The sequence below is a fragment of the Styela clava genome, chromosome 11 (genome assembly GCF_964204865.1).
Source record: "Styela clava chromosome 11, kaStyClav1.hap1.2, whole genome shotgun sequence".
Classification (NCBI taxonomy): domain Eukaryota; kingdom Metazoa; phylum Chordata; class Ascidiacea; order Stolidobranchia; family Styelidae; genus Styela; species Styela clava.
Genome location: NC_135260.1, coordinates 13556174 through 13575777, shown reverse-complemented (window position 1 = coordinate 13575777; position 19604 = coordinate 13556174). Strand labels below are relative to the sequence as shown.

At 34.1% G+C, this 19604-nt stretch overlaps 2 protein-coding genes across 3 annotated transcripts in view; one reads left to right on the top strand and one right to left on the bottom strand.

The window, feature by feature from the left end:
- LOC120346915 (protein transport protein Sec24A-like) overlaps window positions 1-15936 on the top strand; it is a 99575-nt gene extending 83639 nt beyond the window's left edge. For both annotated transcript variants that reach the window (XM_078118140.1, XM_039416706.2), the window contains 15 exons: window positions 121-230; window positions 1198-1322; window positions 2180-2377; window positions 2638-2744; window positions 3545-3686; window positions 3863-4041; window positions 4449-4677; window positions 5341-5499; window positions 8370-8542; window positions 9447-9558; window positions 10131-10309; window positions 10551-10688; window positions 12064-12261; window positions 12972-13075; window positions 13546-15936. In XM_078118140.1, coding sequence (XP_077974266.1) covers window positions 121-230; window positions 1198-1322; window positions 2180-2377; window positions 2638-2744; window positions 3545-3686; window positions 3863-4041; window positions 4449-4677; window positions 5341-5499; window positions 8370-8542; window positions 9447-9558; window positions 10131-10309; window positions 10551-10688; window positions 12064-12261; window positions 12972-13075; window positions 13546-13663 — 2271 coding nt within the window. In that variant the 3' untranslated portion in view covers window positions 13664-15936. The remainder of the gene's footprint in view (window positions 1-120; window positions 231-1197; window positions 1323-2179; window positions 2378-2637; window positions 2745-3544; window positions 3687-3862; window positions 4042-4448; window positions 4678-5340; window positions 5500-8369; window positions 8543-9446; window positions 9559-10130; window positions 10310-10550; window positions 10689-12063; window positions 12262-12971; window positions 13076-13545) is intronic.
- A 1315-nt stretch (window positions 15937-17251) lies between these two features.
- Window positions 17252-19112, bottom strand: LOC120347613 (histone H2A.V). Its single transcript, XM_039417659.2, has 4 exons — window positions 19010-19112; window positions 18555-18632; window positions 18191-18304; window positions 17252-17900 (listed from the first exon to the last, which is right to left on the bottom strand). The coding sequence occupies exons 1-4, from the start codon at window positions 19010-19012 to the stop codon at window positions 17709-17711; spliced, it is 387 nt and encodes a 128-aa protein (XP_039273593.1). The 5' UTR covers window positions 19013-19112; the 3' UTR covers window positions 17252-17708.
- Window positions 19113-19604: the final 492 nt, after the last annotated feature.

The following is a 19604-nucleotide window of genomic DNA, read 5'->3' as shown; positions in this document are numbered from 1 at the left end:
AGTAGACCACAATGTTGTTTCGGTAAGAAAATATTTGTGTTCAGTTATGCCTGCCTTATGCTGGGTCTCACTTATTTTTGACATACAGTATGTATTATATTTATATATTTGTTTTGGCAGGAGAGACGACTGTTACCTTTGAAAAAGCATCAACAGAAGCCACTACAATTTGAAGCAGGTCCAGGTGACAGGGGTTTAATACCACCAAAACGAAAGAACTGCAACACGGAGTAAGTTACCTCCTGTTATAGAGTACTGCTTTCCAAACTGCATCTTGTGACATATTAGTTTATCGCTTGTAGTACAACGGTGTGTCCATAACCAAACTTATTTGACCCTAGCTATTTGCGGTTCAAGTATTATGTTATTTTTTGACCACCTACCTCACTTCAAAAATTGTGATCTATCAGTAATTAAAAAAATGCGATGTCAAAATGTGACCATCTTTATCTTGTATAAGTGATTTAAAAGTTCTGCGACATGCCAACACAAATGTATTTCTATGATGTTTCTTTAACCGAAGTTGAACTTCCTAAAACAAACATACTATTTCTATGAACTGTTTGTCTGAAGAAGTTTGACAGGAAGGAAGTTTGGTCAGACGAAACATAAAAATACATTTGTGTAAGACTCTTTAACCACATAGGATAGTTATCTTCAATGTTCGCATCATTTTTTTTGCATTATGTGCATACAGATCCATCAGCGGAATTCCACAGAACTAAATTGACAACCAAACATTACTGCAAATTTATTTACGAAGCAAGCACTTTTATATTTATATAAGAAATTGACCAAAAATTTGCAAAGCATTAGTGCTTTTAAAATTGATTACTTTTGTTGGTAAATTGAATACATATAACAACAACACATGGAAACAATTATGCCATTACTGTGTGCTTGTTACAGAAAGTATTCGGCATTGAAAGAATTTTAAAACAGGGATCTTGATATGTTAATAGTTTCAGTTTGGTATTCTAAAATTCTATCATTCAATGTTGAACATCTTTAAGGAATCTGTTTTACAGAAAACTTAAAGTACAAATAGTGAATTTTATAAAAGAAGGGTAATTTCGGTTGTCGACTTGTAGTAAAATTGATCTTTTTTTGGCAATAATTTCAGACTTTGTTTCAGATTGAAGTCCTTGATTCTACTGATCATAACCTTTTTTTATTTTGAAATTTCCATTTTTTCAGTGTTTTCCGATGCACACTCAATGCAATTCCAAACACACAAGCACTTTTGAACAAGGTCAAGTTACCTCTCGGCCTAATCATTCATCCATTCAAAGATCTCAGCTCACTACCTGTAATATCAGCAGGTAATGGGAACTAAATTTGTTCAATTTCAATAAACACAGCAATGAAGCAATAACAATTGTTCATTAACACGTACTGTATGGTTTACGGTTTTAATGGTTGAATACATAGATATCCGTGTCTAGTCTTTCATTGTATAATTTTCTAATTTTCTGATATAGTATTAAAACCCAAAATTATTTTAGTCTGATGAAAATTGATCTAAAATTTTGGCTGTGTATTTAAAAGGAAATGAATTTTTCTTGTGTCACAATTTTTGGGAATATGTTAACAAGCATTGTGTAAATGAATTGGGAGAAAGCATTGGAAAATAATCATCAAACAATAAATTTGGTGCTCTTTGAGTATGTATCAATTTTTCATTCTATTTGATATATCTGAAGGGTTTCAAATCAGAAATGTAGGCTACTTCAGAATCCTATTTCGGGATGACAAGATCCAAATAGATTCTGGAGTTTGTTTTCGATCGTCAGAATTATTAGTAATTTCCAACAAGGGCTGTGATATCAGTGAAATAGTGCAGATTTTTCAAATGAGATTATTGCAATCTAAATTCTAAAATTTTCTAATTGTGGGGTGGTGATGAAATTGGTGTTAATATATTGGACTGGACTATTGAAGTTCCCCTAACACCTAACCTCGTGGAAAATAGATCGACCGGTCCAGACCCCAGTCCATAGGAAAATATTAACTTCTCATGTACCAGACCGTTATTAGATAAATTTGAGTGTTGCTTATTTCTAACATCCAAGTTTATATGTCAGTGAACTTTGCATCATTTTAGCTGTTCTATTAAAAAATCAGGGTTAGTTGGTCTGCCTTGAGGATTCACTATGTGAATTTGTGTCTTGTTTCACAGGAACTATTGTACGTTGCAAAAGATGTCGAACCTACATCAATCCGTTTGTAAATTTTTTGGATGAAAGAAGGTGGAGATGCAATCTATGTTTTGTTGTTAACGAAGTACCTGAAGAATTTCTACATCATCCAGTCACGAAAACTTATGGTGAACCCCATACTAGACCGGAATGCACTAATGCAACTTTGGAATTTATTGGTAAGGCCATAGAATGAGCTATTACATCTTTGGTTACTATTCCTGTTATTCTCATTGGAATCTTGCTCAAAGCTAGGGTTTCTCAGTTCAGATTTTAATAACATTATTGACAAAAAGCTGTTCTGTACACAGAAGAATCTGTAAAAAAGAACAGAACATCACATGTTCACATTTTAATGTAGTAAATACATTAAAATTTTCAACCCTTTTTTTACCAAATACAAAATGATTTTACTGCAATTTGTTTTTATGTTGTTCAGCTCCTCAAGAATATATGGTTCGTCCACCACAACCCGCGGTATACATGTTTCTCTTTGATGTATCTCACGCTGCTGTTGAAACTGGATATTTGCAAGTTGTCTGTGATGTGAGTATTTGTAATCATAAAGTATAGTAATAATGTGCAAAATAGCATATAATAGTTTTCATTCTTTTGCTTATTTTGCTTTTTGTTCAAGCCAAAAATTTATACACGACTTATGTGATATATTAGTTTGATTTTGAGAACAATATATAAACTAGAATCCATGAGCTAATATGTGTCAATGTTCATCATTTTGTTTATATTTCCATTGTCTATAAGTATATTACTTGTGCGCATGAAGCTTGAAGCCCGATTAAAGAGCTTATCTTGTGTTATTTCTATATTATTCTATGTCACAAGGTGAATTTCGCCATGTCATATTTTTAGCATGCCTAAATCTCGTTGACTCGATGATGTGGTGTTAGCAATACGCTCGCGATCATACCTTTCCTCCCATTTTCCTGCATGGGTTCGCAAGTTCGAATCTCATGCAGGGGGAAAATTAAAAAGTATTGCTAGACTCCTCATTGTCGTAGAGTGATTCCGTAACCGCTGCCTGTCACCATCATGTCCATGCTTCTGAAAACAAATAACTGGCTAACTAATCCCATGCCCGATATGAACTGGTAACCCGAATAGAGGCCGTTGTTCACCATATGATTAAGCCGTCTCATCGACTTTCCGACTTTCCTCTCCTCCGTGTTAAATATGTAAGTCTTATCCTCATTTAAGATTTTGATGACTTCCTTGAATAGCAAGATTAAGAATAGCTTATCTTCAATGTGCTGTCCAATTGTAGTTCATGTACCTTTTCATGCTCATTATTAAATGAACTTTCTTTAATTTTGTTTTGTTTTTTTCAGGCTTTGTTGGATCATCTTGATCACTTACCTGGAGACTCGAGAACTAAAATAGGTTTTCTTTCTTACAATGGAACAGTGCATTTCTACAGGTTGGCAGAGGGATCATCGCAACCACAAATGCTTGTTGTTTCTGATCTTGATGGTAAGTGCTGATATCCATTGTGTGAATCTGTGAAAGAGTTGTCTGGTCAGTTGGCTCAGCCATCATAAAGTAATATTCGTAAAACACTTTGCTTAGTCATAGTAATTTATAAATTGCATTCCAGAAAATGATGACATATGTTTTCCGTTTACATTGAATCCTTTTATTTTGTTCAGATATATTTTTGCCAACGCCGGATTCTCTTCTTGTTAATTTACGAGAAAGAAAAGAACTTGTTAGTGATTTGTTGCGTCAATTACCCGAGCTACATGAACCACCTGATAATTTATCTCGCGGAGAAGTTGAAACTCAAAGTGCACTTGGATCCGCTCTACAAGCTGCACAGAAAATGATGGTTGGTATTTTGGTTTGAATGTACTAATTTTTGTACTTTTGATTTGGGGTTTTTATACGTCTTTTTGCTCTGAAAATAGGATTATTTACCACATTCTTAGTATTTTCTCGGGACAGGGCTCTCTATTCAAACAGTTACCTATTGATAAGCTAATATTTAGGTCTATGTCAGTATGGGATTATTTCACCAGTTATTCATTTCAGACGTATGGATTTTTGAGGAAGCCATAACTGACCACCGTGACGGCAAGTAGTACAGCAATCCTATCATATATAACTACCGTCCGCGGAATTTGAACATGAGAACCCACGCAGGGTATTAGAGAACCATTACTAATCAATAATTCTTATCAAGATGCGACACCCGTTGAGTCCTGACAATTTTTTTCAAATATTCTTCCTCTTCAGGCTGCTTTTGGCGGGCGTATCACCGTATTTCAGCAGTCCATGCCTACAACAGGCCCAGGAGCTTTGAAACCTCGAGAAAATCCAAATTCTAGAGCTGGAGATACTGCAACAGATTGTCTGAATCCATCGACTGATTTTTACAAAAAACTTGCTTTGGATAGTTCAGCTCATCAAGTCGCAATTGATTTCTTTTTTATGAATTCTCAATACATTGACATTGCAACTTTATGTAAGATTGTTTTTTATTTACAATATATAGAAAAAGGATTATTTTTTCCAAGTTTACTGTAGCGCCTGTCTAAAATAAAATATCTCTATCAAAATGACCACTGAGATTCAATACCACTGGAATTCTGCAATTTTTTGAAGCACCTTTAGAACTTTTGCAGTTGATACTCCAGGCGTTTCGAATCAGTAAGACTGTACAGAAAGTGCCTGATCTTCAATCTGATTGAAATAATGTTTTCTAGGAATATCAGTAATTCAGTGAACAAAATGATAAATTTTTTCGGGGTACAAAGATAGCAAGAAACATGGTGACTCATAAAAACAGAACCCGTACATTTCTTAATTCTATGGAAATGAGAAAAATTCATTTTACACTTGGAACTTCTGTTTGTGTATGTTTGTACCCTAAAGTTTCAGTAATCTAGACCGCTATGCGTAAAAGTTATGTTTTGTCTAATATACTATCCAAATGACCTGAATTCTGTTTTTTGAGTCACCTTGTTACTATCTGTAATTAGCAAAGCAAATCAGTGAATTAACAGAAGACAATTTTGGATCTATGAATATGCTCCTGTAATGAAGTTTTCAAATGCCTCATGCTTTTTCTATTAGTCAAGCCATATTATATTTTATATCTTACTATTTGTTAATGTTATATTTTCAGCATGTACTTCTCGTTTTTCTGCGGGCGATCTGCATTATTATCCTGGTTTACATGCGACTCATAATCCTGTACAAATTGAACGTTTATCTCGAGACTTGGATCGTTATTTAACAAGGAAAATTGGTTTTGAAGCTGTTATGAGAATAAGGTGCACCAAAGGTATGTGCAGTGCATTGTTTATGAAATTAACATAATAAAGAGGCATTTTACGTAAGTTTAAAAGGGGATCGCGGTCGTTAAATTAGTGCCCATTATATAAGGTTATTGGCGAATTACAATTATATAAGTTATATATAATAGCAGTTTAGAAAGCGTTCCCAATAGGAAAATTGTATTAGGGAAGGAAACGTTACATTGTATTTCTGTGTGATAATACTATTCTTCACTTTTTTATTATATTCTAATATATAATAATGCACAGATTATAAACTATTCAAATAGTACAAAACCCAGAGTGCAAGTTGAAAATATCACTAGCTGCTGATCCATAAAGGATAACAGTTTTATGCATAGTAGAAAACTTCAAAATAGGTATCAAACAGGGATGGCCAATACCGAATAGTTCACTATTTCGAATACATTCGAAATTATTTTTTTCGAATATGAAATTTCGAATACTTCGAAAAGAAAATTCACTAATTGAAGCTTATCTAAATGTATGTAGGAATTTCCATACAATAAGCAATGGAATAACTGCTATCTACAAGTTACAACCTAGTTATATTACCAGGCATCTCATATTTGAAGATTATTGCAGTATATATTTTATATATCTTGAGTCATGTTAACAGAATTAAATTAATACCGCAATAGTGGTATCGGTGATGGATTTGAATATTTGACCAACACAAAATCATCCTAGTAAAACGCCCATACTTTTAAATATCAACCATTATCCAAATTATTTGCCAAAAAGCGGGATAAAGTATGAGTTATTTTTCCTACTTGTGACAATTTTTTATACGAATCAAAAATTTTTTATATACGGAAACTTTACCACACATTTTAAGTCCGCAGATCGCCGTTGTATGTTTGAGTAATAATACTTTTATTATTTTATAAAAATGAAAATAAGAAGCAAAAACTATTCATAATCGGGTAGTTTACCACACATTCTAAGTCCACAGATCGCCGTTGTATTTTGTAAATACAAAAATAGGAATCAAAAATTAATATTAATCGCGAGTTTGCCACACAATTTATGTCCACAAATTGCCGTGATATTGTGCCGAATATAATTAGTTTTTGATTCTTATTTTCGTACTCGCGAAAAAATTGTCACAAGTCGGAGAAAGAATTTATACTTTATTCCGCTTTTTGGGAACCAATTTGGATAATGGTTGCCATTGGTTTGTATTTAAAGGTATGGACTTTTTACTAGGATGATTTTGTGCTGCGTAAAATATTCGAATCCATGACTGATACCACTATTTAAAATGCCTTACCGTGTTAATTTAATTCTATTATCATAACTCAAATGTTGGTAAATCGGGCAGTTTACCACACATTTTAAGGCCACAGATCGCCGTTGCATTTTAGAATTATAATAGTTTTATTATTTTGTAAATACGAATCCAAAATTAAATATAATTGGGCAGTTTACCACGTATTTCATGTCCACAAATACCCGTGGTATTTGGTATTAATACTTTCATTATTTTCTCAATATGAAAATAGGAATCAATATTTAATAATATCGGTCAGTTTACCACACATTTTATGTCCACAGATTGTCCATACAACCACGAGTTACGTTGAACGGAATTAAATTAATACGACATGACATTTTAAATGCTGGTACCAGTCATGGATTGGATTATTTTGCGCAACAAAAAATCATCCTGGTAAAGGATCGATACTTTTAATTATGTTATCAAAATTATTTGCCAGAAATTATTTTCTAATAAATCAACTTGTTTTTCAAACTTGTGCCAATTAATTGGATATCGTAACAATGACGGCTATAAATATCGTATTACCCGGCTAATAAGTCCACATGGCAAATAGGACGATGTCTATTTTTAGCACTCAAAAAAGGGTTTTTTCCATATAGGCCTCCAATAAGACTGGTACAAAAATTGTGTCCCTGTGATATGCGCTAATAATTTTATATGTTTAGAACCAGATCATGTTAGTTTGGTAGAATCATACTCACAGAATTAACTATTTTTAACAATTGAGCGGTAAATTTAAGTTGTAAAGCGGCAATCATTTTGGACAACCTATTAACCCGAATGTTGAAATAATTTTGGAATGTGAAAAGTACTACACTGTACGTCCACGGGTTATTTCACAGCTGTGTTTTCCTGTCCCTGTCGTGTTCTGCTGAATCGGAAAAACGAAAGGGTCACAAATCACTTTCACTCGGTGGCCATGTTTCTCTTTAATGTAACGATAACCGGCCTGCGATTTAATATCATGATAGGCAGACCCTAAGACACAAATCATGCTTGAGAAGACTAATAAGCAGGCCACATAGAAATAAAATAAACATACTTTCTCAATTAGACGCCCCAAAAAAAAAATCAGGCCGAAAAATTGGGCCTAGAAAAGCTGTTATTGTCAGTTTTTCGACGTGATCGAAATGAATTTGTAAATTAAAAGCCTCGTAGACGAATGTCGGTAATGTCCACCCACGCAAACGTGCAAATGTGTCGCAACACTATGCGACGTACGATCGCACAGAATATAAACAACATCAAAGTGCCGATTCTATTTCATCGTCATTACAATACGTGAGACAGCGTAAAAAGTCGTTTGAAGATTCCCGTAAAACGAAACACCACGTTTACGGCGAAAAGTGGCTACTATTCGGAATTATTCGAAAATCAGCCGAAAAGTTATTCGAATACTATGATATTCGAATATATTCGAATATTCGATTCGTTTTGGACAACCCTGGTATCAAATATGCTCAGGAACCACTGTTTTAAGAAAATGGAACTGTTTGCTTTTGCTTGTCAATTGTCATTATCACACTGTAAGTTCATGGGAATGCTTGTTTATCTCTCTTGTCTTCTTTATTCCAGGAATTGCAATCCACACTTTTCATGGAAATTTCTTTGTTCGGTCAACCGATCTACTTGCACTTGCAAATATCAATCCAGATGCTGGATTTGGTTTGAATTTAAGCATAGAAGAAAGCTTAACAGATTTATCATCAGTTTGTGTGCAAGCTGCGTTGTTGTATACTTCTAGTAAGGTAAGATTCAGTAAAAGCAAAATGCTATTTTGTGTCTTTTTATATCTCGTATTCATTAAAAAAGGGGTTCCCAAACTTCATTGGCCACGAATTTGGGCCGCGGTCTGGGAACCCCTGCATTAAAGTGTCCGATTTGGTTCTATTATTTTGAAAGCCAGGTTTCGGGTTTTCGTATCCTCAAACCAGGGTATCATTTTCTCCCAAAAATGCCTTTTTTCTTGTTATATATTGATAAAAAAAAAAGGTTTGAAAAAAAGGCTCTCCAAAAGCTACCCAGGTTTTCGATTCTGGATAAATCCAGGGCTGACACCCTGGTATTTATACTCCCAAAGGACGCTCTGCACAATCACCCACTAATTTGTAAGACCCTGGTATTTATACTCTCAGACGACGCTCTGCACAATCACCCACTAATTTGTAAGGCCCTGTTATTTATACTCTCAAACGACGCTCTGCACAATCACCCACTAATTTGTAAGGAGCTCTTTATTTTGGCATTGCCTCCCCCATTGGACATTGCCTACACCCTGGGTGAGGTGCTTGACATGGGATTTGGACCCAAGATTTTAACTATGATGTCGTCATAATTAGGTCTAATACTGTAACCGCTAGGCCATCAGACCTATCTGCAAAGAAAGGAAAACCAATGATACATCATTCATGATATAATTGAAATATATGAAATTAATTCTGGTTCTCCAAAGTATCCCTTACTTATCAATGGCGACTTTTACATAGCCTTGTACAATGTGATTGTGTGAAAATATCTTGTGAAAGATCTCAAATCCATGATAGACTTCATTGCAAATAGATTTTCAGGATTTTCCTCAGCCCTGAGTTGTCACTTCTATTTTTATTGTGATTTCATTTATAGAGGCCATAATTACCTATTATTTTTGTTTAGGGTGAAAGAAGGATTCGTGTCCACACAATGTGCTTTCCTGTTGCCAAACATATGGGTGAAATATTTAACAATGTAGATTCTGATGCTGTTGTTTCACTTTTATCAAAAATGGGTGAGTACTTAATATTGGTTTTGCAGTGCGTGTGATTAATTGAAGATTGTCTTTTGCCAGTTCAAGTTTTTCGTTTTAATATAAAGACACTGATAAAAAAAATATTAGAATAAGATCAGGTCTGAGAATAATATATTAATACTCGCTGAGCACAATCAAACAATTAATTCAAAGACTCAGTAAACATAAAGCCAACTCAGTTTGAAATAGTCTTTTTAGGAAGGACTGAAAAACAGTTTACAATTCATTCCACTTTCAAATATCCTATATATTCTAAAGATCTTGTTTTAATAAAATCTTATCTCATTTAAATTTAATTTTATTATACCTGTGTATAAAAATCGGTAATGTTTGTTTTATGAACTGGTTAATTGGAATCTTTGAGAACAAATTTTCTGAATATCTTCAATTTAATTTTTTCAATTACATTTGTAGGACATCCTTGTTCATTTGCCTTCATTTCACATATCTTAAATCCAGTTTACACTTACCGTTACCAATACGATTTATTTAGATTGCCAAGCTTTTAAAATCATACAATAATTATTCTGTGTTTCAAAATTTTCAAACAGCTGTTGATCGAAGTATAACATCCAAGATATCAGATGCAAGGGATGCATTAATAAATGCAGTTATTGATGCATCGAAAGCTTATAAAGAAACTATCAGTCCAGGTTCTGTTGATAATTCTCTACTTGTTCCACCTTGTATGAAGACCTTTCCTCTTATGATAAGCTGCTTGATGAAACATGTAAGTTTTATTTGTGTTATTATTTATTTGTGAAGTATGATATCTTGTTTATATTGGATGTGGACTGTGGTATTTGATTTTGAATTACTTATCTTCTGAAAATGTGTTACTGCTTATGAAATGACTTTTTTCAAAAGAAAAATGTTGCCATGACTAGATTACCAGCTGTTTTATTGGGTTTTATTAAGTTCTAGCAATATTGCTAACCTAGCAGAATAAAATATTATTTATTTTCATTCAGCCGGCTTTCCGTTCTGGTGTTTCCACACGTCTCGATGATCGAGTATTTTCTATGATTGATTTGAAAATGCAACCTACTTGTTTTGCATTGCAATCCATTCATCCTGACTTATATAGAGTTGATGATCTTTCAGATGAGGTGAGAGATTATATTCTAGAAAAAATTACCATTTTGGGCATTCAAGGTTTTACATCATGGCCAGAAATGCCGTTATTTGATCACTGTCTATATCAGTGGTTCTTAAAGTATGGGTCGCGACCCAAACATGGATCACGGAAGGTTTAAAAGTGGGTCGCGACAAGGTCGTCAATGCAAGGGCAATCTAAGAAGAGAAGGACGAATTTTCAGCTTTCCCAATGTTTCAATTTAGCTTCTAAACTCTGGTATTTAAAAATAATGGAATATAAAGATTCATTCACGGAAAGAACTGTCTTGAGCTCATTGTTACATCACAATTCTGATATGCCAGTCACGTGTATTATTTTATGGCATCGGTAACCATGCACGTCGCTTGTCGTTGTGTTGACCTCGCGGAATGTCGTCTTAGTGGATTAAAATAACTAAAAACGGGTGTCTTTTTGGTAATGTAAATTGTAATAGACGAAGCAATGAAAAAGCTCGCATCTCAACATTAAATTATTCAATATCTAAAGAAAATGTGACTTCATCTCGAGTCACCATTTACCGCGAACGAAGCAGTGTGTGCACATTTCATGAGTAAAAAGTTGTATATTGCGAGAGATATCAAAAGCCAGCTAGGATGTCGTGTTTGCGACGGACAGCGGACGAGGTTTCTGCTACAATTCGCGACAAGGCACTTGTTCGAGCGAGGATTTTTGGCACTGACGGTTATTAAAACTAAGCTCGCAATCGCATCGACTCCCGTGACAACTTGCGTATTGCGCTCAGTAAAATAGAGCTGTGTATTGAATATATAATGAAAAGAAAATTTCAGTTTCATCTATCTCACTGAGTCAATGGACTGTTTCTAATAAATAGTTGTCTGTATTTGAGTCAAACTGTACTAACATTAAAAACACATTTTGCGTTATTTAGGATTGGGTCGCGAGTATTCGTGAAACTCAGATTTGGGTCGCGCTCAAAAAAGTTTAAGAACCACTGGTCTATATGCAACTTTCCTGCACTTTTAAATTCAAACTCTTCGGCTATACATGTTCGTTATGTGCCTTTGTTGAAAATAACTCATTTAGGATATTTTGTATTCGAACATAATATTTTCGATTTTTCGGAATGTATTGGGAACAATAATTCCCTCATAACTTCAAACTTTCAGTTTTCCAGTAAATGCTTTGATTAAACTTTCTGGGAATGGGAAGATATATCTTTTAAGTATACGCTTGAAAGTCTTAATTGAAAGACCATTTTGCAAGCCTCGCCAACATAATTAATTACACCCCTCTCCATTAAATGAACAGTATTTCAGTGACAGGCTTTATCCAGTATCCAGTTCTAAAAAGGATAAAACTTCATTTAATAATATAAATTACAACAGGATGGATTGGACATTGATGAAAGAATTGTTCCGCAACCTCAGATACTGCCGTTGTCTGCTGAATCTATTAATCGTGATGGAGTATATTTACTTGATGCCGGTTGGCACATGTACTTACATGTCGGTCCGACTGCAAACAGAGAATTTTTGCAAAATGTGCTCGGAGTGAAACAATTCAGTGATATAGAACAACCAATGGTATGTGTGCTCACTCTGAGATACAATTTACATCACATTGCTGTACTTTAGTTTTGTTCATAATGCTGTGTATGTGAATTGCCAATGAGTGCATAAAAACTTGAAAATGTAATGACAAGTAGGATGGATTGTCATTGATAATTATTATGCCTATATAAAGCATCATATTTGTAAAATCTCTTATATGGCTGAATGTTAGAAACCCATGCTCCTTGTCACACTACTGATTAGTCTATATGAAAAAGCACTCCCAATTTTGAAACACACAACCAGGCATTGTCACATTATCATTATGGCTTTCTGGACTGGAAAAAGAAAAAGTGTTTTCTCCTACTTCAAGATTTTATGCTGACAATAAAGTTCTTTCAGTGAATAGCAATTTAACATCAGTTGTGATAATTCAATTCTCGCACAATCGACTAAATTCTATGTATTATCAGTAGATTCTTTCTGTAGTCACCATGACAGTGATTATCTTCCTCATTTACAAGCTGACGCACATGATCTTGTTTTGAGCAAAATTTTGTTGAAAAAACGATAATTACTTAAAGATTGTAGACAGAAAATAATGAGTGGTTAGTAAGGTGGAAAAGCATCCCAATTCGACTCCTGATACTTTCAACATAATATCACAAATACCACTCGTATTTAAATTTTGATAGCCAGTGTTTTTGTCTTGCTAACTTGTTTATGTATACTGCTTTTACCAGTATTCACTGCCGGATTTGGACAATCCAATGTCAGAGACTTTTCATAACTTCTTGGAATGGTTGCAAGATCAGCGACCGCATTATGCACCTATGCAAGTTGTAAGGTAATCTTGTCTTTATTATGTTGTACTTATTACTATTATCTACAATAGAGATGTCAACTCTTAACGATAGGTGGCATCTATATTAATGTTTATATATAAGTATATTCACTCTGAATCATGGTATAAGATTTCAAAATTAAACTTTACACATAATATCTAAAAAAAAAATTATAATTCTTGTATGTTTTCTTATTTATATAAAGTATTAGGAAATTATACATGTGAAAAACAAGTAGATGTTTGGAGCTGGAGCCACTAAAATTTCTGGCAGTTTCAGCTCCGTTTAATAAGGTAAGTTTGGCTCCAGCTTGAACCAAACGACTCGACTCTGGCTCAATCCTTGATATAACACTGGACAGATCCTTTATCTTTTCTCACTGTATATCTCAGTCTACTTTTCGAGCAAGAAAAGAAAACTGATAAGTACGTATGTCCACAGGAGACCACACTTTTTATTTATTTTTTTCTAGAGCGGACAGTCGAGAACATTATTACTTCATGCTACACATGAGACAAGACAAAACTGAATCTTCTATGTCATTGCAAGAATTCCTACAACATGTTCAGCAACACCTCGTGAAAAAATAACAGAACTCTCAATGGGATATAGATGACTGAAAAAATTTATCGATGTAGTATTTTAATTCTTAACTTATTTGGTTGCTATGTGGGGGCTGTTTAAAATTAAATGTACTATTCCCTTCTATTTTTGATGGAACAAAAGTTATTTTACTTCCTAATGTATTTGTTATCAAACTTTACTATTTGATTTAAATCAAATTATTTTGATCAGATTTTTGCTTCGAATAAAAATAATCTTGACAAAAAAATGATTACCCAGTATGGTGAGCCTTCGTTGGCCTACACACGTTGCAACATCAGCGATCTCAAACTAATTTCATTTTTGTAATATTTCCAATGGTTGCGTAATAGTTATTGCAAATGTCCAAAAAAAATTTCGGGAGCAAGTAATTATGGTTCATAAAAAATTATAAGGAAGGTATTAAAGACTGGATAAGGGAGCTAATAATCAAAATACAGATTTTGATACTCTATTAAGCAAATATACTAGTTCTAAATTTAACCATGAAAAGTATTAATTGTAGTTCCAACTACCCACAAACACAGGGCTCACTGTATCTGCTCCAAATGTTCATTTATAATGCTTCTAGGTGATATAATGGGTGCAAGTTTTCACAGTAAAATGTACGTAGAGCATGATTTGTCTGTCATTCTGAATCATAATTTTTTCATCTAATATATAGATGGAATCCATCATATGGAAAACAGTGATTACAGTTTGGCTTATTTATTTTATTGCCATTCTGAAGTAGCTTTAGAGGCTGTTGTATATAAGTTACTAATAACACCAGACCAAACAAAGTATGGTAGTTTTATGAGGTATGAGAAGATATTTAGTTTGAATGGTTTTGGACATCTCTTACTTTTCAATAACCTATCCTATTGAATCTGAAGAGTTACTTTAGTATGTGTGCTCTTTTTGAATTGGCGTCTGCTTTATTAGGATAATAATTGGAACAACATCAACACTTAAACTTAATCATATAGTTTAGAATAATGCAGATAGATACCAACTGATTTCTGTTAGGTTGGAATAATTGTACATGTGCAATAGATGTGTCATCAGCCATTTTAGTGACATCAAAAAGGTATATGTCTGTTGTATAGTAGGTTCAATATATATATGTATAAAACCTGTATTTCTATTTAGCATTTTGATTGCTTCAATTATATTACTAAGTTTGAAACTGCATTTAAGAAAAAGATAAACTTCATCGTTTTGATATGTTGATTATTCTTTTCATATGAATTCAATGATTCACATGAAATAATTTCAATATGAGCAAATCAGTGGTGGTTCATGTCCATCATGGTCTGGTGTAATGTTGGTACAACATAATAAATTAGCTCATTCTTTTTGTGGACATTCTCAATTCATAAATTTTTGTTGTTGTATAAATTTGATTTCAATGTGTAATGAGTGATTTTAGTGCTTCCTCTCCCACTGTCAGAAAATAATTCGACTCGACAGTTTTTTAAAAGACAATACGATTAAAGTTCTGTTACTATGAGTTCAAAATCTTTCTGCATATTATTTATTCGTCAATAAATTTTGGAGGCACATTTTTGAGCGTTCTGTTTTTTGCCTATCAAGCATTATGATCTTGTTTAATGTCTAACAAGATAAAGGGGAATAATTTGGCATATATGGGTCTTACTATTTTTTGTCTTTCTTCGTTCAATAATGCCTTTATGGGAAATCTCGAAATCAGAGATTGAGAAATGCATATATCGCTTTATTTGGGACTCCATTGAAGTAGCAAACAAAACAACAATGTCATAATGCAAAAATAGGATGCCATGATACCTTTTAAATGTGCCTATAACCTAATGGTTTTTCTCCTTCAAATTCACTTTTTACTTCTGTGGAAAAGTGGACAACAATAAGATGAGGAATCTCATCCTGTTATATGGACAGCATCAGAGAACATAATATGTTGCGATTCGAATTCGTACAATACAGTTGATTTCTTACTAATTGTGAAACAATTTGCCTAATTTTTTTTCTCTGTTGACATAAACCTGTGCTGTTGTACATAATATTGAGTATTGTATATTGATAGACTTGGTAGAATTATTTAACACGAAAATTTAACATTAGTTGAGATGTTTCTCGTGTATTTCAAATGTTACAAGCTTTTATCTTAATTAATATGTGTATTTAGTAAAGTACTGCAATTTGATGTTTTTGTTGTAATGCATTGTATGAAAATAGTATGTTGTATGCCCCAAGCTATCGATGCTGTGTAAGCTACTTAATAAAATTACATTATATTTCATGGTTTTCTTGAAAGTGAATTCTCTGAATGATTGAGGCAATTAGATGAATTAGAAGGGTAGATTTTCTTTTGTTTATGAAGAAGTTTCTCTCTTGGTAGATAGTTTTGTTTACTCGTAGGATGTGATGTTTAAGATACTTTATTTTAGTGAGGTCAAATTTTAGAAACCGATGAGCAAATTTCACAATACGCATCCAGTTTTTCAATAAAAGCCGTGCTGGTTGTTCATTCCCCACCACTACAATCACGGCACTGCCGCATTTGCGACTCGATAATAGAATTATTATTCATTGTTAGAAAATTTCCTACTACTTCCTAATAGACTTTAATCTGACGAATGTTCACAAATATACTTGCTATTCAGTGGAAGGAGATTATGTTATTCCTAATTATCTTTATAATCTCGTTAAGCATCCTAGGGGCAACTGGCACTTATGGATCCGCAGTAAACAAGGAGACAGGACTTAATTTAAGTTCAGTACACAATATGAAATTAATATTCACTGTTATAAAATTTCCTACCACTTCGTAATAAACTAGGATCTGACGAGAGCTTACAAATATACTTGCTATTTAGTGGAAAGAGATGCTATTAATTATCTCGTTAAGCATCCTAGTGGCAACTAACACATACGGATCCAAAGTAGGAAGTAAACAAGGAGAAAGGACTTGAAGTTTAGTACACAATACCCTAGTAGTACCATACCCTAACAGACGTACTATTTAGTACTCTATCCCTCCTTCACTGCAGGTGGCATTTAAGAATCATGTATGCTTTTTCAAATAAATATCCAGGTGAGGCGGAAATCTGAGATAGACAGATGCAGGTCCACAAGCCTGACGTCATATAGGTCTCGAGATAAGGCCTCACCCAAGCAAATAATTAATCCGGCCTCAAGTGCTGCTGCTGTATAAGTAACAGCTAAATGCATAAATACGAGTCACACTACCACCAAGATTGGATCGAAATTCTACTTCAAGTTTAACCAATGCTATTTTGAAAACCAAACTATTTTGATAAAATTAACCTTGGCATGATCTGGCACTATTTTGATAACCTTGGCATGAACACATCCTACTTACCACAAGCTAATTTAATTTTTCAGTCTAGCATCAATTGAAATGGTAAACCATATTTCACAGGAATTTTTTGTTACACCATAGACTTGCCCAAAATTACTCTTATCTGGTGGTTAGTTAGTTCACATTATTAATATGATTAAGCCTTCTCAAAAGGTGACTTCCATAACCCCAGACGCCTTGGTTCTATCAAAATGCTACCGAAACCATATAACCAAATAGTACCAGACCAATCTCCATTAAAAATTGTTTTAATGTTAAAAGCATGCTAACCCACAATTGGGCAACAATATAACATGATCAAATTCATACCCTAGTAAGTCATATCTTTTATATTCAATTCATTTCCTACCAATCCCTTACAACTCTAGCACAAATTTTTTTTAAATGAGGACACAAGCTTAAAAATCAACCTGGTATATTGACAAGACTAATATAAAAAGGGTATACAATAAAAAATAATCAGCTAGAAAACAAAACAACGGCACTTCCTTGGGAGGCAGTGAAATACAATGCAGAAAACATTGTTTGGAATGGCCAATGGTCAAATTTATACTAAATTCAAAGTTGTATTCAAGCAAATCAAAACAATGTTTATCCAACTGAAACAATTCTAAATTCTTTCTTTGACATTGAGGTTCTGAGACTGCATCCCAAATAGGTTTTCTAGTTTGCTTCAATGTTCAAACTGTTTATGGAGCCTTCTGTTGGCCTTTTTTGCCGATGAGAGACTTGTGGATATGTGGAATGACACCACCACCAGCAATGGTAGCCTTGATGAGAGAATCCAATTCTTCATCTCCTCTGATAGCAAGTTGCAAGTGACGAGGTGTGATTCTTTTTACTTTAAGATCTTTGCTGGCATTTCCCGCCAACTCCAAAACCTTGAAATTCAATGAAAATATTGTTATTTACATAGTTACGTATGCCATTAAAATCTTAGAATAAATGAAGTACAGAAGTATGGTAGTCATTATTTAATGTCAAAATGTTGTTTTACTTCTAGACTGCCAGACCCATTATAAAACGCAAAGCCAGAAAGCAGAAACCACTCCGATTTTGAAGCAAAATTCATTATCAGAAATTATTTGAAGACACTGATTAAATAAACAATAATAATAAGTTGTTTTGAATAGACTGATAACTCTGATCAGAAAGAACCATCATTACTCACTTCAGCAGTGAGGTATTCTAGGATAGCGGCACTGTAAACTGCAGCAGTTGCACCAACACGTCCATGAGAAGTTGATCGGCTCTTCAAATGCCTGTGAATACGGCCAACGGGGAACTAAAAACAATTTGATTGTTAATTTAATTTGTCAACATTAGAAAACTTAAGTTTCAATATGCGGGTGAAACTGCCAAAGCAGAATATTTACAAGTTGGTTGTTGCATCAGAGTATGAATACAATTTTACATTCACAGAAAATCATAGAGCTTTGAAGAGGCATCATTTGCAACAACAAAAAAGAGGACCAAACTTATTTTAGGTTTTGTGACAAAAAATTGAGTACAAAAAAGAAATTCACAATTATTACCTGAAGTCCAGCCCGTGCAGATCGAGAAATTGCCTTGGCTTTTGCCTTTCCAGAGTCTTTGCCAGCTTTGCCTCCAGCCTAATGTAACAAACAAAATTTTTTTTTTGTAAAGTCCTAGCGGACAAATTTTCGGAGAACGATCCGTATTTGAGTCTAGTTTGCACAAAATGAAACAAGACCGAACGATTTTACTGAAAATGCAAAACCGCTACCGCGCAAATGAATAAACCAAGTGGGAACTGACTGCGCAGTTTAACATAGTAAGAACGCCCACCGGCAAAATCGATATAAAAATCACAAAATGGTTTTTGAAATGTCTACGCTATACGGTACCTTTGATCAAAATTAAGCTTATACAAGCATCTACCAAGTTATTTTGCGACTATTTATGGTGGGTTTCCCACTGGATCGTGTCAAAAACCAATAAAATATCCTGGATATAAATCGCTACTCACCATTTTAGGTTTCTTTCTTCAGAGTACGGAACAGAGAAGCGACTTTGTCTGACGTTGCACAGAATGGTCACCTGACTTCACTATGCGCAAATTTATACGCAAGTACGTCACGCTCTAAACAGCCAATAGGAGGGCGCGTTAGATTTCAATGAAAACCCGCTTGTTAGTTCCCGCGCAAATCCTCGAGCGTAATTTTCAAACAATGGATTCGTTCGTTCGCGACGCTTTCTAATCCGCCGCGCAGATGGAAATATTGAGCCTAATTTCCTGAACAATGAACGTTATCTTGAATTTGCTATCATAAAGCAGAGATTTGGAACATATTATGCTAATTATCGCATTGCTTGTTTCTTGGGAAATTAACCGTGATTAATATTTTTTATTTGATAAAAAAGGGACTCGCTCGCATCACGTTTGTGAAATTCAATCACCGTTAAATTCTACTCACTCATTGTTAAGTTTTACCTTGTTCGAAAATTCTGGCTGTGACAGTGTCAGAAACCCATTACAGCTGGAAGGCAGAGCATTTCCTATTTCCTGCCATCCGTTCTGCCGGATATTCGCATGACTGTCGACACTCCCAAACGCCAATATG